Raw genomic sequence first — 24,045 nt, forward strand, 5'->3', positions numbered from 1 at the left:
TCTGTGCCCTCTGGTCCTCGACCCTTCCGCCAATGGGAACAGTCTATCTTCCATTGGTTCCACTGCATTAACTATTTGACTATCTTTACCACGCAGTCACGCTATTGAAAGTTGCATTGCTTTTACCACTGTTTTTACCTCTGACAGTGCTGCCCGGTGCAGTGCCCTCGAGTGCCGCCTCGAGCCACTATACGGGTGCCCAGGCCCCTCCCCCGGTCTGCAGCCTGGAGGAGGATTCCCTTCAGCAACTCAAACCCCAGTCGTTGTTTCTCACGTCCCATGTCCTTCGACCCCTGTGCCCTACTTTGCATTTATCCGCGTCAAATCTCTTTCGTTATTTGCCTGCCCCAAACGGATCTACAATCTGTGCCCGCTTCTCCTGTCTCCTCCACGCTCCCTCCGTTAAAGTTGTCGTCGGCATATTTGTCAACAGCTTACAAATAGTTTCGGTCCTTTATTATAGATCAGCAGCGATGGTCGTCCAAGCACTGGCCACTGCTGAACTCCACAACTCCAGCCTCGAAAGACAGACAGACTTGCATTTCTGTAGCGCCTTACACGACCGCCGGACGTCTCAAAGCGCTTTACAGCCAGTGAAGTACTTTTGGAGTGTAGTCACTGTTGTCATGTGGGAAAGGCGGCAGCCAATTTGTGCACAGAAAGCTCCCACAAACAGCGATGTGATAATGACCCAGATCATCTGTTTGTTGTCTTAATTGAGGGATAAATATTGGCCCAGGACACTGTCCTTCGAAATAGCGGCGTGGGATCTTTTACAACCACCTCATTAGCGGGGAGATGAGGCAACATCTCTTCACCCGGAGGGTGGTGGGGGTCTGGAACTCACTGCCTGAAAGGGTGTTCGAGGAAGAAACCCTCACCACATTTAAAAAGTACCTGGATGTACACCTGAAGTGCCATAACCTACAGGGTTACGGACCTAGTGCAGGAAGGTGGGATTAGGCTGGGTAGCTCTTTTTCGACCGGCGTGGACACAACGGGCTAAGTGGCTTCCTTGTGTGACGTAATATTTCTCTCATTCTCGGGTTTAGATCCCAACCAGGGGACACTTGGCCATTTATCCCTCCTGGGTGTAATAATCAAACCATCACCAGAGGATGTAAGCAGGTAACAGGAAACTGCGCTCACCTCAACGTGGCATCATCATAGCAGTCCCTCGGAATCGAGGAAGACTTGCTTCCACTCCCAAAGTGAGTTCTCTGGTGGCTGAACAGTCCAATACGAGAGCCACAGACCCTGTTACAGGTGGGACAGACATTCGTTGAGGGAAGGGGTGGGTGGGGCTGGGTTGCCACACGCTCCTTCCGCTGCCTGCGCTTGACCTCTTCACGCTCTTTGCGTTGAGATTCGAAGAGCTCAACGCCCTCCCGGATGGACTTTCTCCACCTCGGGCAGTCTGCGGCCAGGGTCTTCCAGGTGTCAGTGGTGATGTCGCACTTCACCAGGGAGGCTTTGAGGGTGTCCTTGTAACGTTTCCGCTGCCCACCTCTGGCTCGTTTGCCGCGAAGGAGCTCCGCAGAAAGCATTTGCTTAGGGAGTCTCGTATCTGGCATGTGAACGATGTGGCCTGCCCAGCGAAGCTGATCGAGTGTGGTCAGTGCTTCAATACTGGGGATGTTAGCCTGGGCGAGGACACTGATGTTGGTGCGCCTGTCCTCCCAGGGGATTTGTAGGATCTTGCGGAGACATCGTTGGTGATATATCTCCAGCGACTTGAGGTGCCTTCTATACATCGTCCATGCCTCAGATCCATACAGGAGGGCGGGTATTACTACAGCTCTGTAGCCCATGAGCTTGGTGGTAGATTTGAGGGCCTGGTCTTTAAACAGCTTTTTCCTCAGAAGGCCTTTGTTTGAAGACGTTGCATATGTTGCATATCAAAGACATAACCAGTGGGTGATCTCTCGCACTCTCTCCTGCTTTTTAAATCAGCTTCTTATCCAGCCCCACGTTCCACCTTGGACTGCTGTGCATTCGCTGATTCAGATGTGCCCGGTGTGATATATTCACAGAGTACAAGCACACACAGCTTCCCAACATGGCAGGCAGCTCTCTCGGTCGTCTCCGGAAATCTGTCTGGTTCTGCTTATTAATAACCCTGCACTTGCAGTACACAATACGTCCACATCCACAGTGTGGAGCTACAAACATTACAAACTTACAGACATTACACTTCTCCCTCCTTAATGAAGAAGTTATTATAACAAACATCATACATAACTTTCATGTTTATACATAACACAGGATATAAACTTTTTTTTTCCATATTTACAAATTTAACTTTACCACTTGTTTTCTGTTTCGAACAGAACCCTCCAAATATGGTATCGAATCTAAATTCATTCGAGGCTCATCCTGAGGAACGTTTTCCTCCAAGGAATTTCCTTGATTTTCATTTGAACTCATTCTAACTTCAGGCTCTTTGTTTTCTTGACTCGGACTCAGACTTTCATTCTGATTCTCTCCTGGATTTGTTTCCAGTACATTGGATTTAGGATTTGCTACTGGTGTATCAAAACTATCTGATGAGTCAGAAATAATTGAATCATTCCCACCTTCAACTCCTTCCATGTCTGTAGGTAAAATATGATCAATATGAACAAACCTAACCTGTCCATTATCAAACATCTTTACCAAATATGTGCGAGGACCATATATCTTCACCACTCTTCCTGGTAACCACTTTAACCATTTATGGTGATGATTCTTCACTCTCACCTTCTGGTTTAATTTCACACTTCTCTCTTTTACTCTACCTTTATCATGATTCTCTTTCTGTCTTAATTGTGTCTCTTCTACGGACTGTGCCAAATTTGGCTTTAACAACGAGAATCTGGTTCGTGGCTGTCGTTTGAGAAACAACTCTGCTGGTGTTCTACCAGTAATTGTATGAGGAGTATTTCGATATGTAATCAAAAAATTAGCCAATTTGTGATCCAATGACAACTGTCGTTTCCTTGGATTAGGATCTAACATTTGTTTTATGAGGGCACGTTTTACAATTTGTACAGTGCGCTCTGCTGCACCATTCGAAGCAGGATGATATGGTGGAACCTTGGTATGTTTCACACCATTTTTGCTCGTGAATTGTGCAAATTCTTCTGAACGAAATTGTGGTCCATTATCCAAAACAATTTCTTCAGGGAGGCCAAATGAAGAAAATAATCTTCGTAAAATGTCTAATGTTTTACTTGTTGTTATTTTCCACATTGGGAACACCTCAACCCACTTCGAATGGCTATCAATCACAATGAACAATTGTTGTCCTTCTAACTCAGCAAAATCAATATGTAGCCTTTGCCACACCCTGGGAGGCCATTTCCATGGCTGTAATGGTACTGATGGTGGTTGCTTGCTTACCGATTGACATGTCGTACACTGACTCACGATGTACTCTATATCTTTATCAAGACCTGGCCACCATAAATAACTGCATGCAAAACTCTTGGTCAAGCACATTCCCAGGTGCTGGTCATGGAGGTCTCCTAATAATTTGGACCTGAATTTATTTGGTATAACGACTCTTGCACCCCACATGATACAATCTTTATCGACTGATAATTCATTCCTACGAATGAAGAATGGATGTGTATCTTTGTCTAGATACCTGGTTTGGCCATCCATTTGCAATATACTCATACACCTTTGACATCACTGGGTCACGTTTGGTTGCTCTACCAATCTCTTCAGCTGTGACTGGCAGTTCATCAATGTATGGAAAATAAAACACTTCTTCCCTATTGGGTGTAACTTGTGATTGGGAAGGTAATCTAGACATTGCATCAGCATTACTGTGATCAGCTGATTGTCTATATTGAATATCATATGTATATGCTGACAAAATCAAAGCCCATCTCTGCATTCGGGCTGCAGCTAATATTGGAACTGGGGTCTTTGGATGGAGGATTGCTGTTAGGGGCTTATGGTCCGTAACGATGGTAAACTTACGACCATACAAGTATTTGTGAAACTTATTGACCCCAAAAATTAATGCCAAAGCTTCCCTTTCAATTTGCGCATAATTACTCTCACTGGCACTGAGAGTGCGTGAAGCAAAAGCAATTGGTCTCTCCTCCCCACTACGTGATACATGAGAGATTATTGCCCCAATTCCATATGGAGAGGCATCACTTGCTAGCTTAATCTCCTTAGATATGTCATAGTGAACTAACATGGTGCTCCCTACCAATTTGCTTTTACACTCCTTGAATGCTGTATCGCATTCTTTTGACCACTTCCAATAGACCTGTTTTTTCAAAAGTTCATTCAGTGGATGTAATACTGTAGCCAAATTTGGTAGGAACTTCCCATAATAGTTCAAAAGGCCCAAGAATGAACGAAGTTCAGTGACATTCCTGGGAGTGGGTGCATTTCTGATCGCATCCAATTTTTCCATGGTTGGATGTAAACCATCTTTGTCTACTCTGTACCCTAAGTACTCCACTGAGTTTTTAAATAACTCACACTTACGAGCAGACACTCGCATGCTGTGCTTCTCTACCCATTTGAGGACTTCATTCAATATGTTATAAATTTGCCTATTTGGTGCTGAAATTAGTATGTCATCCAAATAACATACTACCCCTTCAATACCTTGCAAAATCTGGTTCATCACCCCTTGGAATATGGCAGGGGCGGAAGACACTCCAAACAGTAACCTATTAAATTGATATAGACCTAGATGAGTATTTATAGTCAAACATGACTTGGACTCCTCATCTAGTTCAAGCTGTAAGTAGGCATTCGTAAGATCCAGTTTTGAGAAGATCTGACCACCTGTCAGTGTTGTGAACAAATCTTCTATATTCGGCAATGTATTGGGGACATTACCCTCTAGAACCTGGTTTATGGTTACTTTATAATCACCACACAATCTTACCTTACCATCGGACTTCGGTACAACAACAATGGGTGTAGCCCAATTACATTGATCTATCTTACAAATAATGTTCTCAGTCTCTAGTCTTTTGAGTTTTTGCTCAACTTTCTCCTTGAGTGCATCTGGTACGGAATGTGGCTTGTAGTAAACCAATCTAGCGTCCTTCTGTGCCCTGACACTAGCCTTGAAGCCTTGGATCGGACTGCCCGTTTCGCAGAACACCTTCGGATACTTCTTGATAATCTTATCCATTGTTGAAAATCTCGCTTCCACACAGAAAATCTTACTCCAATCCAGCTTCAGTGAGCTCAACCAATTTCTTCCGAGTAAGGCAGACTTGTCTCCTTTCACTACTATTAGAGGCAAGTTCTGAAATTGATCTTTATATTTCACCGGTACGGTGATACGACCTACCACAGGAATTTTCTCTCCCGAGTAGCCTCGCAGCTCTATCTTGGATTTCTCCAATGGGAAATCACGCAATTTGTCGAGGTGTGGCGAAGCTTCCCAACATGACAGGCAGCTCTCTTGGAAGTCTCCGGAAATCTGTCTGGTTCTGTTTATTATTAACCCTGTACTTGCAGTACACAATACGTCCACATCCATAGTGTGGAGCTACAAACATTACAAGCTTGCCAGACATTACACCCGGGAACAGATTGCCCAGAGAGCCTCAGTAAAAGACCGTGCGATGCAAGCTCACAGTCAACATTCGCCGCAATGTTTTGCAACCAGTCTCTCTCAATATGAAAATTTGCCACTTGTTTGACAAAGCAAAGCTTTAGTGCCAGTTGGCTGGTTCTTTTACTGCTGTCTAGATTGCAGGCTGTCCTTAATTGTTACCAGAGGAGATCAGTGTAATCCCCGAATTTATACATGAGAAATAATGGCTCAGGAGGAGGATATTTAGTAGCTAAATTCTTCCGAAATATTTCGGGTATAAATTTAGGAAGAATGCAAGGAACTCCCCCTAGTGTCCAAGTGGGTAACAGCAATGTACAGTGTGGTACTGAGCCCCATCGATTCATCTCCCAACTCCCCAAAGCCTTTCCACCATCTACAAGGCACAAGTCAGGAGTGTGATGGAACACTCTCCACTTGCCTGGATGAGTGCAGCTCCAACAATATTCAAGAAACTCAATACCATCCAGGACAAAGCAGCCCGCTTGATCGGTACCCCATCCACCACCTTCAACATTCATTCCCTCCACCACCGGCGCACCGTGGCTGCAGTGTGTACCATCTACAAGATGCACTGCAGCAACTCGCCAAGGCTTCTTCGACAGCATCTCCCAAACCCGCGACCTCTACCACCTAGAAGGACAAGGGCAGCAGGTGCATGGGAACACTACCACCTCCATATTCCCCTCCAAGTCACACACCATCCTGACTTGTAAATATATCGGCCGTTTCTTCATTGTCACTGGGTCAAAATCCTGGAACTCCCTCCCTAACAGCTCTGTGGGAGCACCTTCACCACACGGACTGCAGCAGTTCAAGAAGACGACTCACCACCACCTTCTCAAGGGGCAATTAGGGATGGGCAATAAGTGTCGGCCTTGTCAGCGACGCCCACATCCTGAGAATGAACAAATAAAAAAGACTAGAAGGTCACCGAGGGTCAGATCCTGGTTAGCGGACCTTGCCCATGGTCGGGTGAAATAAATAATTCGGCGTTCCCACTGTCCCATGACACCTGCTTAAAATTTTTCAGATGTGGACAGTGGAGGAGAACCGGGATTGGGCTGGGCGGTGATGCTCTCTGCAGTTGAATAGCCTATCAGCACTCACGGTCCAGTCTTGCCCATGAAGGATGGGTGCAAGTGGAACTGTAACCCAGTGGGAGTCAATGCCTTCAGGGGAGGAGAGAATAAACAAAACTTACCACGAGATCTGATCCTGCAGTCTAGAGTATTTATGGGTGGGTCAAGCGAGAGCGCAAGAGGTTCCTCAGGGTGACCTTATATTTTATGCACCAGCATAGCCTGGATATCTGCATTTAGAACGTACTGCCATTAAACACCACACGTGTCAACCGTGGCTCAGTGGGCAGCACTCCGCCTCTGAGTCAGGAGGTTGTGGGTTCAAGTTCCACTCCAGAGCCTGGAGCACAAAGCTCTAGGCTGACACTCCCAGTGCAGTGCTGAGGGACCGCTGCACTGTCGGAGGTGCTGTCTTTTGGATGAGACATCAAACCAAGGCCCAGTCTGCTCTCTCAGGTGGACGTAAAAAATCCCGTGGCACTATTTTGAAGAAGAGCAGGAGAGTTATCCTGGTGTCCTGGCCAACATTTATCCCAAAACCAACATAACAAAAAACAGATTATCTGGTCATTATCACATTGCGGCGACCCGGCACGGAAATCGGTGCGGTCCCAGCCTGCAAGACCACCAGCAGGCCGGGGCCATTAGAGGGAGCAGCGTGCGGCAGCATGCCACTGCAGGGAGATTTGATGTCACCCAAATCCAGGTCGCTGATTGGAGCACAGGCAGGTACAGCAGGAGCGGCGAGGTCGGGGCGAAGGAGCGGCAAGGGTTCATAGAGGGATGTGTTCGGGGCACAGAAGAGGCGAGGGCCCAGGGGCAGCACGGGCCCAGCCCACACTGCGATATCTGTGCGCACTAGGTCCATGCAGCAGAGCTGGTCTCCAGTTGTCCTGGTTAACCCTTGCCACTGGACCAAGACCTAGCTCTGTCAAGCCCGTGTGGTGGCTGGTGTGCAACGGTCACCACATGTTAAAAAAATCCACGCACAGACATCTTCCACCCTTCAAGATGTAGTTCTGGACCTGGAAATTTAGAACTCAGCAGAGGAGGACAAAGGGTTTGATTAGGGCAGGGAAAATGGAGTACGAGAAGAAGCTTGCAGGGAACATTAAGACGGATTGCAAAAGTTTCTATAGATATGTAAAGAGAAAAAGGTTAGCAAAGACAAACGTAGGTCCCCTGCAGTCAGAATCAGGGGAAGTCATAACGGGGAACAAAGAAATGGCAGACCAATTGAACAAGTACTTTGGTTCGGTATTCACTAAGGAGCTCACAAACAACCTTCCGGATATAAAAGGGGTTAGAAGGTCTAGTAAGGAGGAGGAACTGAGGGAAATCCTTATTAGTCGGGAAATTGTGTTGGGAAATTGATGGGATTAAAGGCCGATAAATCCCCAGGGCCTGATGGACTGCATCCCAGAGTACTTAAGGAGGTGGCCTTGGAAATAGCGGATGCATTGACAGTCATTTTCCAACATTCCATTGACTCTGGATCAGTTCCTATGGAGTGGAGGGTAGCCAATGTAACCCCACTTTTTAAAAAAGGAGGGAGAGAGAAAACAGGGAATTATAGACCTCAGTAGTGGGTAAAATGATGGAATCAATTATTAAGGATGTCATAGCAGCGCATTTGGAAAGAGGTGACATGATAGGTCCAAGTCAGCATGGATTTGTGAAAGAGAAATCATGCTTGACAAATCTTCTGGAATTTTTGAGGATGTTTCCAGTAGAGTGGACAAGGGAGAACTAGTTGATGTGGTATATTTGGACTTTCAGAAGGCTTTCGACAAGGTCCCACACAAGAGATTAATGTGCAAAGTTAAAGCACATGGGATTGGGGGTAGTGTGCTGACATGGATTGAGAACTGGTTGTCAGACAGGAAGCAAGGAGTAGGAGTAAATGGCAGGCAGTGACTAGTGGGGTACCGCAAGGTTCTGTGCTGGGGCCCCAGCTGTTTACATTGTACATTAATGATTTAGACGAGGGGATTAAATGTAGTATCTCCAAATTTGCGGATGACACTAAGTTGGGTGGCAGTGTGAGCTGCGAGGAGGATGCTTTGAGGCTGCAGAGTGACTTGGATAAGTTAGGTGAGTGGGCAAATACATGGCAGATGAAGTATAATGTGGATAAATGTGAGGTTATCCACTTTGGTGGTAAAAACAGAGAGACAGACTATTATCTGAATGGTGACAGATTAGGAAAAGGGGAGGTGCAACGAGACCTGGGTGTCATGGTACATCAGTCATTGAAGGTTGGCATGCAGGTACGGCAGGCGGTTAAGAAAGCAAATGGCATGTTGGCCTTCATAGCGAGGGGATTTGAGTACAGGGGCAGGGAGGTGTTGCTACAGTTGTACAGGGCCTTGGTGAGGCCACACCTGGAGTATTGTGTACAGTTTTGGTCTCCTAACTTGAGGAAGGACATTCTTGCTATTGAGGGAGTGCAGCGAAGATTCACCAGACTGATTCCCGGGATGGCAGGACTGACCTATCAAGAAAGACTGGATCAACTGGGCTTGTATTCACTGGAGTTCAGAAGAATGAGAGGGGACCTCATAGAAACGTTTAAAATTCTGACGGGTTTAGACAGGTTAGATGCAGGAAGAATGTTCCCAATGTTGGGGAAGTCCAGAACCAGGGGTCACAGTCTAAGGATAAGGGATAAGCCATTTAGTACCGAGATGAGGAGAAACTTCTTCACCCAGAGAGTGGTGAACCTGTGGAATTCTCTACCACAGAAAGTTGTTGAGGCCAATTCACTAAATATAATCAAAAAGGAGTTAGATGAAGTCCTTACTACTAGGGGGATCAAGGGGTATGGTGAGAAAGCAGGAATGGGGTACTGAAGTTGCATGTTCAGCCATGAACTCATTGAATGGCGGTGCAGGCTAGAAGGGCCGAATGGCCTACTCCTGCACCTATTTTCTATGTTTCTATGTTTCTATGTCCTTCATTAAAACATCTGTGAACTCATCCCTTTTTGGTGTGGAAGCAGGTCATACTCAATACAAGGGACGGCCTATGATGTTGCTGTTTGTGGGAGCTTGCTGTGCACACATTGGCTGCTGCATTTCCCACATTACAACAGTGACTACACTCCAAAAAGTATTAGCTGTGAAGTGCTTTGGGCTGTCCCGAAGTTGTGACAGGTGCTATATAAATGCAAGTCTTTCTTTCTCTCCAAAGCTGACAGAGGATCAGACGAGGCCAACAAACTGAAGCGACCAACTTGTGCGGCCCTCGGTTTTTGCTCGATCGTTATTTGTCGCTCGATCGTGCAGCGGGTCCTTGGTTTGTGCAGAGTGCAGCATGAACGACCGGAGGCAGGCCGATCCAGAGCTGGTCTGATCAGTCAGAAGACTGCATGTCAGGCCCCTGGGATGCAGCTCACCGCTCAGATTTCTACATCGCATGAATAACAGGACCGTCTGCAATCTCACCAGCAGCATCGAAAAACAGGGAATTTCATGAGGCCTTTCAGCCCCTCGAGCCAGTACCACCATTCAGTGAGATCATGGCTGTTCGACATCTTAACTCCATCCACCCGCCTTGGTTCTGGAATCCTTAATACTCTTGCCTAATAAAAACCTATTGTAATGTAAGCACATGTGAGCATGCTCACAGGTTTGTAGAGCTGTGACTCCCAGGCCGCCTGCATTTTCTGTGGTCTGGAGGAGTCCGTGGTCCACGTCTATGTTCAGTGTGTGAGGTTGCAGCCCTTGCTCCATTATTTGAAGGGGCTGCTCCTCAAATTCTGGCTGCACTTCAGTCCCACACTCCTGATCTTTGGGCACCCTGTGCAGAGGGGAGCGGGCAGGTCAGAGGGCCTCCTCGTAGGACTGCTCCTGGGGACGACCAAGTGTGCCATCAGCCGGTCCAGGCAGCGGGCGGTCGAGGGGGTCGTTCAGCCCAACTGCCTGCCTCTCTTCCGAGCCAGGGTGTCCCTAGAGATGGAGCACGCGGTGTCCACCGGTACGCTCGCGCCTTCCGCAAGAGGTGGGCGCCAGAGGGACTGGGGTGCATCATCACCCCCGGCAACCAAATTTGAATTTGACCATTAAGGTTCACAAAGTTTTGTTTGTTAATTCTCATGCCCCTTTAATAAGGAGGCACTCGGCTTTATTGGTTAATGAAAATAGTTGTAGAGCTGTTGAGTTGGGAGTGGCTTAGCCAGTCACGTGATGTTCACAAGACTCAATAAAACCCCAGTCAGCTGGGTTCGGGGGATCCACGATGGGGCAAGTGGTTGTGAGCCTGGTGGATGAATTGGTAATGTGTAGTGTGATTGTTAAACTTTTGCTAATAAACCAACTTGTTCTTAATAGCAATGTGTTGCTATGACTCTTAAGCAAAGAACCCATGAAGCAAATACATTGCACCCATCAATCTCAGTTCTGAAATTTTCAATTGACCCCGGCCTTTACAGTGTTTGGGGGTGAGGGGAGGGGGGAAGAGAGTTCCAGATTCCCATCACCCTTTGTGTAAAGCAGGGCTTCCTGACATCACCCCTGAACAGCCTGGCTCGAATTTTAAGTCTACCCCCTCTTGTTCTGGACTCCCCCCACCAGAGGATATCATTTCTCCCTGCTATTCCTTCAATACCTCAATTCGATTGGCCTTTAATCTTCTATACTCGCCGAGTCTATGCAACCTGCCCTTATAACTGGAGAGTGGAGCTGAGGTGGAAGATCGGCCATGATCTGATTAAATGGCGGAGCAGGCTCGAGGGGCCGAATGGCCGACTCCTGCTCCCATTGCTAATGTTCTAACCCTTTTAGCCCCAGTATCACAGAATCGAATCAGAGAAATTTACAGCACAGAAGGAGGCCATTCAGCCCATCGTGTCCACGCCAGCCGACAAAGAGCTATCCGGCCTAATGTATTTGAATATATTTAAGATGGAAATAGACAGATTTTTGAAAGATAAGGGAGTCAAGGGTTATGGGGAGCGGGCAGGGAAGTGGCGTTGAGGCCAGGATCAGATCAGCCATGATCATCATCATCATCATAGGCAGTCCCTCGGAATCGAGGAAGACTTGCTTCCACTCCTAAGATGAGTCCTTTGGTGGCTGAACAGTCCGATACGAGAGCCACAGATTCTGTCACAGGTGGGACAGATAGTCGTTGAGGGAAGGGGTGGGTGGGGCTGGTTTGCCGCGCGCTCCTTCCGCTGCCTGCGCCTGACCTCTTCACGCTCGCAGCGTTGAGACTCGAAGAGCTCAATGCCCTCCCGAATGCACTTTCTCCACCTTGGGTGGACTTCGGCCAGGGTCTCCCAGGTGTCAGTGGTGATGTCGCACTTCACCAGGGAGGCTTTGAGGGTGTCCTTCTAACGTTTCCGCTGCCCACCTTTTGCTTATTTGCCACGAAGGAGCTCCGCATAGAGCAATTGCTTTGGGAGTCTCGTATCTGGCATGCGAACTAAGTGGCCTGCCCAGCAAAGCGCATCGAGTGTGGTTAGTGCTTCAATGCTGGGGATGTTGGCCTGTACGAGGACACTGATGTTGGTGCGTCTATCCTCCCAGGGGATTTGTAGGATTTTGCGGAGACATCGTTGGTGATATATCTCCAGCGACTTGAGGTGTCTTCTGTACATTGTCCATGCCTCTGATCCATACAGGGGGGGCGGGTATTACTACAGCCCTGTAGATCATGAGCTTGGTGGAAAGTTTGAGGGCTTGATCTTCGAACACTCTTTTCCTCAGGCAGCCGAATGCTGCACTGGCGCACTGGAGGCGATGTTGAATCTCCGCATCAATGTCTGCCTTTGTTGACGAGAGGCTCCCGAGGTATGGGAAATGGTCCACATTGTCGAGGGCCGCGCCGTGGATCTTGATGACTGGGGGGCAGTGCTGTGCGGCGAGGACAGGCTGGTGGAGGATCTTTGTCTTATGGATGTTAAGCGTAAGGCCCATGCTTTCATATGCCTCGGTGATTACATCGACTATATCCTGGAGTACAGCCTCAGAGTGTGCGCAGACACAGGCATCGTCCGCGTACTGTAGCTCGACGACAGAGGTTGGGGTGATCTTGGACCTGGCCTGGAGGCAGCGTAGGTTAAACAGCTTCCCACTGGTTCTGTAGTTTAGTTCCACTCCAGCGGGGAGCTTGTTGACTGTGAGGTGGAGCATGGCAGCGAGGAAGATTGAGAAGAGGGTTGGAGCGATGACGCAGCCCTGTTTGACCCCGGTCCAGACGTGGAATGATTTTATTAAATGGCGGAGCAGGCTCGAGGGGCCAAATGGCTGACTCCTGCCCCTATTTCTTGTAATCCCACTTTCCAGCTCTCGGTCCGTAGCCCTGCAGGTTACAGCACTTTTTAAATGTGGTGAGGGTTTCTGCCTCTACCACCCTTGCAGGCAGTGAGTTTCAGATCCCCACCACCCTCTGGGTGAAGACATTTCCCCTCAAATCCCCTCTAACCCTCCCCCCAATTCCTTTAAATCGATGCCCCCTGGTTGTTGACCCCTCTGCTGAGGGAAAATCATTCTGTGAATCTGCACAGGACTCCCTCCAAGGGCAACATCTCCTTCCCGTGTGACCGTTGAAGGTGAGTGCATTGCTTGAATATAATACGCTCAGTAAATGGGCAGAGAGGTGATTCATGGTGAAACACAGGCCACACAATCACTGGCCAGGAAGCTTCGAGAGCAATATTGAAATCAACAGCACAGCATTTTAAGCGGGACCAACATCAATCGATGCCTTGATCTGGTTCCAAGGTTAGAAGAGCTGTTTCCCCTTCCCGAGAGCGCTCGCCCTGTTGTTCTTCCTGTGATTCCCAAACTCGGGTGATATCGTGGAACAATACAGACGCTGTCTTTGGCTATTTTGTCTCTGAATTTTGTTATTTTAGTTACCTGATGCCGGAAATCGGGTCAGATTCTCCTCCCACTCGAGCTGGGATGGAGGGACGTTCCAGGCCGCGCGCTATCTATCCGCGAGGAACGGCTACAGATCCTACTCATGGCCACACAATTGAAGGTAGGCAGCGATGCAAAAGCTGCTCAGCGGGAGGAATTGTGTGTGTAAACCTGCCCCCAATAAACCTTCCTGCCGCATGCTGACACTCAGCATGCAAAAGTAACTCACGGCGGAGGATTCATTGCTGTTTGCAGGCCGGGGCAATGAAGCATTTTAATTCGAACTCTCACTGGAACTCAATCCCCCCTCCCGCATCAGGGGATAGGGGTATGGGGAGCGGGTGGGGCAGTGGACCTGAGTCCATGATCAGCCATGATTGTATTAAACGGCAGAGCAGGCTCGAGGGGCGTATGGCCTACTCCTGCTCCTATTTCTAATGTTCTCATCACCTAAACGCACCATGTCGTGTCGGACTGATGTTAGACTGGCAAGATTCCAAGTTCAGTCTGTCGCTCAGAGGGTGAGGCAGCACGAGGTGACACAATTGGACTCGGTAATGTCCGTCTTGGAAGTTCGAGCACCCCCCACCCCGATTACCGCTCTCATCTACCCCGTGCTGGGCGACGAACGTATGGCGATGCTTTCCACAGCTGAATAGCAGGCTTACACTCATTTCACACTGACAACACTGCCTTTAGGGAGCCAGACAGCCACTGTACCTGACCTACAGGGGAGTCGGGAGCTACAAGAAAAACTGGAGGGGTACAACAACAATAGCAACAGCAACTTGCATTTTGTATAGCGCCTTTAATGTGGCAAAACATCCCAAGGTGCTTTGCAGGAACGTTATCAAATAAAATTTGACACCAAGTCACATAAGGAGATATTAGGGCAGGTGAAGGAGGTAGGTTCTAAGGAGCATCTTAAAGAACATAAGAACATAAGAAATAGGAGCAGGAGTAGGCCATACGGCCTCTCTAGCCTGCTCCGCCATTCAATAGGATCATGGACTCAGCTCCACTTCCCTGCCCGCTCCTCATAACCCTTTACTCCCCTTTCGCTCAAAAATCTGTCTACCTCTGCCTTAAATATATTCAATGATCCAACCTCCACAGCTCTCTGGGGCAGAGAATTCCACAGATTTACAACCCCCTGAGAGGCGGAGATGTTGAGGGAGGGAATTCCAAAACTTGGGGCCCAGGCAGCTGAAGGTGCCACCGATGGTGAAGCGATTATAATCAGGGATGCTCAATTAGAAGCAGAATTAGAGGAGTGCAGACATCTCGTGGGGTTGTGGGGCTGGAGGAGATTACAGAGATAGGGAGGGGGCGAGGCCATGGAGGGATTTTAAAAACTTTAAAATTGAGAATTTTAAAATTGAGGCATTGCTTAGTGTTTGTGTTGGTCAGCGAGCACAGGGGGGTGAGGGGGGGGTGGGAAATGGGACTTGGGGCGAGAGGGGGAATGGGACTTGGGGAAAGGGGGGAATGGGACTTGGGTTAAGGGGGGGGAATGGGACTTGGGGCGAGGGGGGGAATGGGACTTGGGGTGAGGGGGGGAATGGGACTTGGGGCAAGGGGGAGAATGGGACTTGGGGTGAGGGAGGTAATGGGACTTGGGGTGAGGGGGGGAATGGGACTTGGGGTGAGGGGGGAATGGGACTTGGGGTGAGGGGGGGAATGGGACTTGGGGTGGGGGGGGGAATGGGACTTGGGGCAAGGGGGGGAATGGGACTTGGGGTGAGGGGGGGAATGGGACTTGGGGCGAGGGGGGGAATGGGACTTGGGGTGAGGGGGGGAATGGGACTTGGGGCGAGGGTGGACGCGGGGCAGGCAAGAGACAGGAATCATCCCTGCAGTCTCGTACAATTCGGCTGGTCACGAGCTGCACTGGGAGTGAACCCGCTGTGTCCACACTGTGCAATGATGTTGTCACAGATACAAAGGACAGACTTGGCGGGTTCCCAACGATGCTCCCCAACTCACTGGCAAAGCAGGCGGTGGGAGGGGGGGCAGGGAGCTTTCCGACCTGTGACCCTAGCCCAACAGAGACGCCAATCAGCCTGAGCTGGGCTGTAGGACAAGTCCTTCTCTGGCTTTGTTCGAATGAACCTGGGGTTGAATAACTCAAGGAGGGAGCGGAGGAGTGAGTCAATAGATTTCTGTTCACCGCAGGCTCAGTTCTGCTCTTGAATTATTGTATTTAATAAATGATTTATTACTGTCGGCTGTGGCTCGAGGGGATAGCACTCGCATAAGGTCATTTGTTCACGTCCCACGCCAGAGACCCGAGCATACATTCCACGCCGACACTCCCAATGCAGTGCTGAGGGAGTGCTGCACTGTCGGAGGTGTGGTCTTTCGAAGGAGACGTTAAACCGAGGCCCCGTCTGCCCTCTCAGGTGGATGACAAAGATCCCGCTATCTCAAAGAGCAGGGGGTTGTTCGCATCGGTGTCAAGAGACAATATTTTTCTCCCTCAACCAAAATCGCTAAAAAAAAATCGCAGATTATCCGGTCGTTTATGTTTGTGGGAGCTTGCTGTGCGCATATCAGCTGCCATGTTTCCTACATTACAACAGTGACTACACCCCAAGAAAGTACTTCACTGGCTGTAAAGCACTTTTGGGGGTGTGCCGGGGTGGTGACAGGTGCTATATAAATGCAAGTCCCTGGGTTTCTCGGTGTGGGTACCTGAAAGAGGAAATCCCGTCAGCGGACGCGCCGCACAGGAAGAGGCAACACGGCGATGCCGAGCAGTGACGTCCCCAGCTCGTGCGGTACAGCGCGGTGGGACACGGGCCTTTCCCGCCCCCGCGGTAACCCAGAGAGGCCGCTCGGCGATCCCTGCTGTGCCGTCCGGCGCCAGCTGGCGAGCCCAGGCCCACTGCGTCCCTGCAACGAGAGAGGGGAAAAAAATCTCAGCGGGCGAGGCAGCCCAGGTCAGTCCGCACGAGGACCCCTTTTCCGGACGCAGGCGGGCGCGAGTGTGTAGAGTGGGGGAGGGGCGGAGCATATAAAAATGGCATGGCCAACTTTTTCCCCCCTCAGGGTTGGAAGAAAAAAAAAGACTACATCGAAATCTGCAACTCCCAAACCCGCCACCTCTACCACCTAGAAGGACAAGGGCAGCAGGCGCATGGGAACACCACCACCTCCACGTTCCCCTCTATAACGTACGCACCCGAGAGTAAGCTCACAGGTTTGCAGAGCTGTCGCATTATGAGTGGCTTAGCTAGTCACGTGATGTTCGCAAGACTCAATAAAACCCCAGCCAGTTGGGTTCGGGGGATCCACAATGAGGTATGCAGTTGTGAGCCCGGTGGATGAACTGGTAATGTGTAGCGTGATTGCTAAACCTTTGTTAATAAACCAACTAGTTCTTAATAGCAATGTGTTGCTAGGAATTCTTAAGCAAAGAACCCATGAAGCAAATACATTGCACCCTCCAAGTTACACACCATCCTGATTTGGAACTATATCGACCGTTCCTTCAATCGTCGCTGGGTCACAATCCTGGAACTCCCTCCCTAACAGCACTGTGGGAGCACCTTCACCACACGGACTGCAGCGGTTCAAGAAGGTGGCTCACCACCACCTTCTCGAGTGCAATTAGGGATGGGCAATAAATGCCGGCCTTACCCGTGATGCTCACATATCATGAATAAATGAATTTAAAAAATCATTTTAGACTGCGATGTCTAATATGTCGAATGACAACAGAATTCCCCTTAAATTCAAAGTCTAAAGTAACTCATTATTCTACAAGGTCCAAGGTCATGAGATGACCTTGGTGAAGCTGAGTGCGGTAGAGCCTGCAATATTGTTTCAAAAACATCCTTCATGGTGTAATGTATTTGCTTCATTGGTTCTTTGCTTAAGAATTCATAGCAACACATTGCTATTAAGAACTAGTTGGTTTATTAGCAAAGGTTTATCATACTACACATACAGCAGAGCTGGTCTCCAGTCGTCTTGGTTAACCCTTGCCACTGGACCAAGACCTAGCTCTGTCGAGCCCGTGTGGTGGCAGGTGTGCAACGGTCACCACACGTTAAAAAAATCCACGCACAGGCATCTTCCACCCTTCAGTATGTAGTTCGGGACTTGGAATATCAGGTCCCTCATTGAAATACCCGTGAACTCATCCCTTTTTGGTGTGGACGCAAGTCATCCTCGATACGAGGGACTGCGTAATACTAATACACATTACCAGTTCATCCACTAGGCTCACAATTGCATACCTCATCGTGGATGACCGAGACCCAACTGGCTGGGGTTTTATTAAGTCTTGTGAACATCGATGACCTCTCAGCTCAACTGGGAGAAGCTCGGAAATTGCTTACAACCCGTAGGCTCTCTAACTTCCCCCAGTTCAGACAGAAGGCCACCGAGCTGAAACGTTAACTGTTTCTCTCTCCACAGATGCTGCCTCACCTGCTGAGAATTTCCAGCATTTTCAGTTCTTACTTCAGGAGAACCCACAGCTGTTCAAACAGTTCAGAATGAACTTTATACAGCGCACAGTCAAACACCATCACTGGCAGTGTAGAGAGAGATACGAGTATGGGGTAGTTTCAGAGCTGTGTGTTGGGCATAATTTTTCGGGAAACTCCATCGAATTGTTAGTGGGTGATAATTAGCAATCCGAGTTCGGGTAGCTGTGAAAGGTAAAAGCACTTGCTGCATTATGTGAGGGGAAGCTATGACGGGGGAAAGGAACAAGACTATACTGATGGGGGTTAGATGAAGAGAAACAAAGAAAGACTTGCATTTATATCGCGCCTTTCAAGACCACCGGACGTCTCGACGCGCTTTGAGTGCAGTCACTGTCATATTGTGGGAAACGCAGCAGCCAATTGTCACACAGCAAGCTCCCACAAACAGCAATGTGATAATGACCAGATAATCTATTTTTGTGATGTTGATTGAGGGATAAATATTGGCCCCAGGACGCCGGGGATAACTCCCCTGCTCTTCTTCGAAATAGTGCCGTGGGACCTTTTGCCTCCACCTGAGAGCAGACGGGGCCTCGGCTCAACGTATCATCTGAAAGACGGCACCTCCGACAGTGCAGCACTCCCTCAGCACTGCACTGGGAGTGTCAGCTTAGATTTTTGTGCTCAAGTCCCTGGAGTGGGACTTGAACCCACAACCTTCTGACTCCGAGGCGAGGGCGCTGCCCACTGAGCACAGATGTGGGAGTTATTTTTAGCCCATCATCTCCCCCACATCCTGACCTCTTAAAAAGGTATTGCCCCCTGTTGGGGGTATAGTTTGACAAGTCCCTCTCCAAAACTTTGCCCACTGACTCCACTTCATATTCCAGACTGTACAGCGAGTTAGGGCAGGATATTCAGCCATGAGAACCAGCACAATGTATAAGCTCTGAGGGGGAATAGACAGGATAGATTCTGAGAGATTGTTTCCCAAAACTGGAGAGCAGGGAGGGGCGGGGGACAGTCTCGGGATAAGGGGTTGGCCATTTAGGACTGAGATGAGAAATTTCTTCACTCAGAAGATGGTTAATCTTTGAAATTCTCTGCCCCAAAGGGCTGTGGATGTTGAATCATTGAGTATATTCAAGGCCGAGATAGATAGATTTTTTGACTCACGGGGAATCAAGGGATATGGGGATCGGGCGGGAAAATGGAGTTGAGGTCAAAGATCAAAGATCAGGCTCGCGGGACTTTAGGGCCTAATTCTTATGCTCTTATGCAGTGCCTCCTGATCCAGTTCTAACCTCAGCGCCCACAGGCACACTCTCCTGCAGGGTAGCAAGGGGAAGTGGGGACCCTGGTTGATTTTGCTCTCCCGATCCTGGGTCAGGCCGAGAAGAACAACCCCCACACCAGCTGAAATCAGCAAACTCCACGCAGACCAGGAGTAAAACCTGGGAACTTCTGGTCTGGATGGCAACATCCTAACCACCAATCCATCAGGCGAGTGAGGCACCCATTGTTAAAGGGGCACTGGCTTCATGGGGAGGGTGGGGTGGGGGGGTGAGGTTTGTAATAGCTTAGAAATTTGGCTCCCGGTCTGGCAACACCTCCATTTTAAAATTCTCATCCCTCCATGGTCTCACCCCCCCCTCCCTATCTCTGTAATCTCCTCCATCCCTATGACCCTCTGAGATCTCCAATTCTGGCCTCTTGAGCATAACCGATTTCCATCACTCCACCATTGGCGGCTGTGCCTTCAGCTGCATAGGCCCTAAGCTCTGGAATTCCTGCTTAAACCTCTCTTTCCTCCTTTAAGACGCTCCTTAAAACCTACCTCTTTGACTAGACCTACCTCTAGGACTCTGCCCCAATAGCTCCACATGCGACTTGGTGTAAAGCTTTGATCGATAACGCTCCTGTGAAGCGCCTTGGGACGTTTTACGACGTTAAAGGCGCTATATAAATATAAATATACGGCAGTGAAAAGGGACGTCATCAAGGTCCGGGTCGGTGATTGGAGCGTGGGCAGGTACAGCAGGAGCAGCGAGGTCGGGGCGAAGGAGCGGCGAGAGATTGTAGAGGGACATGATCGGGGCCCAGGAGAGCAGTGAGTTCGGGGCCAGAAGAGCCGAGGACCCGGGGGCAGCACGGGCCCAGCCCACACTGCGATATGTGTGCGCACTACACCCGTACAGCAGAGCTGGTCTCCAGTCGTCCTGGTTAACCCTTGTCACTGGACCAAGACCTAGCTCTGTCAAGCCCGTGTGATGGCTGGTGTGCAACGGCCAACACACATTAAAAAAATCCACGCACCCTTCAACATGTAGTTCGAGACCTAGAATATTAGGTCCTTCATTGAAACACATGTGAACTTCTTGACGTGGAAGCAAGTCATCCTCGATTGGAGAGACTGCCTATGCTGGTGATGTTGGGAATGTTTAACCGAACACTGTCACGAACAGTTCCCACTGCTGAGAATGTGACCCGAGGAGGTTTGTCCCACTGCTTCCTGACAAAATTAGATTTCGGAATGACCAGCAAGTTCCCACTTATTTTCAGTGAAAATTACTGTTTGCGTTGTGAATAATGAATGTCTTCTTCCGTGTCTCCACAAATAGACTCCGGCCTTGAATCAATTCAAAGGACAAACAATCTGCGTCACTGTGTTTCCCAAATAAACCCTCCCTTTTCAACGGCCTGACTAACACCGAGGAAGCAGATCGATAATGTTACAGTTTCACTCCGGTCATCCATGGTCACATCACAAGAGCAGGGCTTTTTTATTTTAATTGTGAATTGTTAATCCCTCAATTTGCTCTTTATTTATATTTCGCGCTGGTAGGAGAGAGAGAGAGAGAAAGAGAGAGAGCCTGTTTCTTGTCCCTGGCCTATTTATGGTCCCAATTTTAACCCCCGGTGGATCTCCCTACTCAGGTCCGAGTTAAAATTACAGTCGGGTCTCGATGATGTCATCGGGCCACAAGATGCACGTGAAGGACCCCGTTGGCACCAGGCAGGTGTCCTTGCTGCCCGCTCAGGAGGGCTGGGTAAAATTGTAGATGTTATGATCGTGGCAGCTTTCGGACAGGTCAGAGCCAGGGCGATTTTAACTGCCCACCCCGCCAGGTTTCCGCTGAGCGAGTCGGGTTAAAATTGCCCCTAGATCTCCGTAATGTGGATAGACTGCTGCACAATTCAGGAAAAGGGGGAACAGTCATGTAGGAGCGGAAAGCACCAGTAAAAAAAATCTATATTGTAGACGCGCAGGTCACCCACAGCAGTGACCCCTGACCCTGCGTGCCTCTCCCCACCACAGCAATAACCCCGGACCCTGACTGCCGCTCCCTACCAACCTCTCCACTCCATCTGCCCAACAACCCACTCACTCACAAGGTTGCTATTATACCTGACAGAAACTTCAATAAATACCTTCCCCGTGCACTACCTGAAAGTGCCAGCCTCTCCTGGTGAATGAGCAAATGGATTATAATGTTGGAAAGTGTGAGGTCATGCACTTTGGCAGAAAAAAAATCAAAGACCAAGTTATTATTTAAATGGAGAAAGATTGCAAAGTGCCGCAGTACAGCGGGACCTGGGGGTACTTGTGCATGAAACACAAAAGGTTAGTATGCAGGTACAGCAAGTGATCAGGAAGGCCACTGGAATGTTGGCCTTTATTGCAGAAGGGATGGAGTATAAAAGCAGGGAAGTCTTGCTACAGCTATATAAGGCATTGGTGAGGCCACACCTGGAATACTGCGTGCAGTTTTGGTTTCCATATTTACAAAAGGATATACTTGCTTTGGAGGCAGTTCAGAGAAGGTTCACTAGGTTGATTCCGAGGATGAGGGGGTTGACTTATGAGGATAGGTTAGAAACATAGAAACATAGAAAATAGGTGCAGGAGTAGGCCATTCGGCCCTTCGAGTCTGCACCGCCATTCAATAAGATCATGGCTGATCACTCCCTCGGTACCCCTTTCCTGCTTTCTCTCTATACCCCTTGATCACCTTAGCCGTAAGGGCCATACCTAACTCCCTCTTGAATATATCCAATGAATTGGCATCAACAACTCTCTGTGGCAGGGAATTCCACAGGTTAACAACTCTCTGAGTGAAGAAATTTCTCCTCATCTCAGTCCTAAATGGCCTACCCCGTATCCTAAGACTATATTAGTTCTGGACTTCCCCAACATCGGGAACATTCTTCTCGCATCTAACCTGTCCAGTCCTGTCAGAATCTTGTACGTTTCTATGAGATCCCCTCTCATCCTTCTAAACTCCAGTGAATAAAGGCCCAGTTGATCCAGTCTCTCCTCATATGACAGTCCAGCCATCCCTGGAATCAATCTGGTGAACCTTCGCTGCACTCCCTCAATAGCAAGAACGTCCTTCCTCAGATTAGGAGACCAAAACTGAACACAATATTCCAGGTGAGGCCTCACTAAGTCCCTGTACAACTGCAGTAAGACCTCCCTGCTCCTATACTCAAATCCCCTAGCTATGAAGGCCAACATACCATTTGCCTTCTTCACCGCCTGCTGTACCTGGATGCCAACTTTCAATAACTGATGAACCATGACACCCAGGTGTCGTTGCACCTCCCCTTTTCCGAATCTTCCGCCATTCAGATAATATTTTGCCTTCGTGTTTTTGCCCCCAAAATGGATAACCTCACATTTATCCACATTATACTGCATCTGCCATGCATTTGCCCACTCACCTAACCTGTCCAAGTCACCCTGCAGCCTCTTAGTGTCCTCCTCACAGCTCACACCGTCACCCAGTTTAGTGTCACCTGCAAACTTGGAGATATTACACTCAATTCCTTCATCTAAATCGTTAATGTATATTGTAAAGAGCTGGGGTCCCAGCACTGAGCCCTGCGGCACTCCACTAGTCACTGCCTGCCAATGTGAAAAGGACCCGTTTATCCCGACTCTCTGCTTCCTGTCTGCAAACCAGTTCTCCATCCACGTCAGTACATTACCACCAATACCATATGCTTTGATTTTGCACACCAATCTCTTGTGCGGGACCTTGTCAAAAGCCTTTTGAAAGTCCAAATACACCACATCCACTGGTTCTACTCTGCTAGTTACAGCCTCAAAAAATTCCAGAAGATTTGTCAAGCATGATTTCCCTTTCATAAATCCATGCTGACTTGGACCGATCCTATCACTGCTTTCCAAATGCGCTGCTATTTCATCCTTAATGATTGATTCCAACATTTTCCCCACTACTGATGTCAGGCTAACCGGTCTATAATTACCCGTTTTCTCTCTCCCTCCTTTTTTAAAAAGTGGTGTTACATTAGCTACCCTCCAGTCCATAGGAACTGATCCAGAGTCGATAGACTGTTGGAAAATGATCAGCAATGCATCCACTATTTCTAGGGCCACTTCCTTAAGTACTCAGGGATGCAGACTATCAGGCCCCGGGAACTTATCGGCCTTCAATCCCATCAATTTCCCTAACACAATTTCCCACCTAATAAGTATATCCTTCAGTTCCTCCTTGTCACTAGACCCACTGTCCCCTAGTACATTTGGAAGGTTATTTGTGTCTTCACTCATGAACAGAAGTATTTGTTCAATTGGTCTACCATTTCTTTGTTCCCCATTATAAATTCACCTGAATCCGACTGCAAGGGACCTACGTTTGTCTTCACTAATCTTTTTCTCTTCACATATTTAGAGAAGTTTTTGCAGTCAGTTTTTATGTTCCCTGCAAGCTTCCTCTCGTACTCTATTTTCCCCCTCTTAATTAAACCCTTAGCCTTCCTCTGTTGAATTCTAAATTTCTCCCAGTCCTCAGGTTTGTTGTATTTTCTAGCCAATTTATATGTCTCTTCCTTGGTTTTAACACTATCCTTAATTTCCCTTGTTAGCCACGGTTGAGCCACCTTCCCCGTTTTATTTTTACGCCAGACAGGGATGTACAATTGCTGAAGTTCATCCATGTGATCTTTAAATGTTTGAAAATTGTTTATCCACCATCAACCCTTTAAGTATCCTTTGCCAGTCTATTCTAGCCAATTCACGCCTCATACCGTCCTTAAGTTCAGGACCC

General features: G+C 48.6%; 1 protein-coding gene across 2 annotated transcripts in view; it reads right to left on the bottom strand.

Moving 5' to 3' along the window:
- Positions 1-24,045, bottom strand: part of tacc1 (transforming, acidic coiled-coil containing protein 1) — a 220,533-nt gene that overhangs the window by 190,967 nt on the left and 5,521 nt on the right. Inside the window, exon 2 of one of the 2 annotated variants that reach the window (XM_070865964.1) lies at positions 16,227-16,427. The exons of the other annotated variant lie outside the window; for it this stretch is intronic. Within the exon in view, the coding sequence (XP_070722065.1) occupies positions 16,227-16,427 (201 nt within the window). The remainder of the gene's footprint in view (positions 1-16,226; positions 16,428-24,045) is intronic. 2 annotated transcript variants of the gene reach the window in all.

The sequence above is a fragment of the Pristiophorus japonicus genome, chromosome 22, assembly GCF_044704955.1.
Source record: "Pristiophorus japonicus isolate sPriJap1 chromosome 22, sPriJap1.hap1, whole genome shotgun sequence".
Lineage (NCBI taxonomy): Eukaryota > Metazoa > Chordata > Chondrichthyes > Pristiophoridae > Pristiophorus > Pristiophorus japonicus.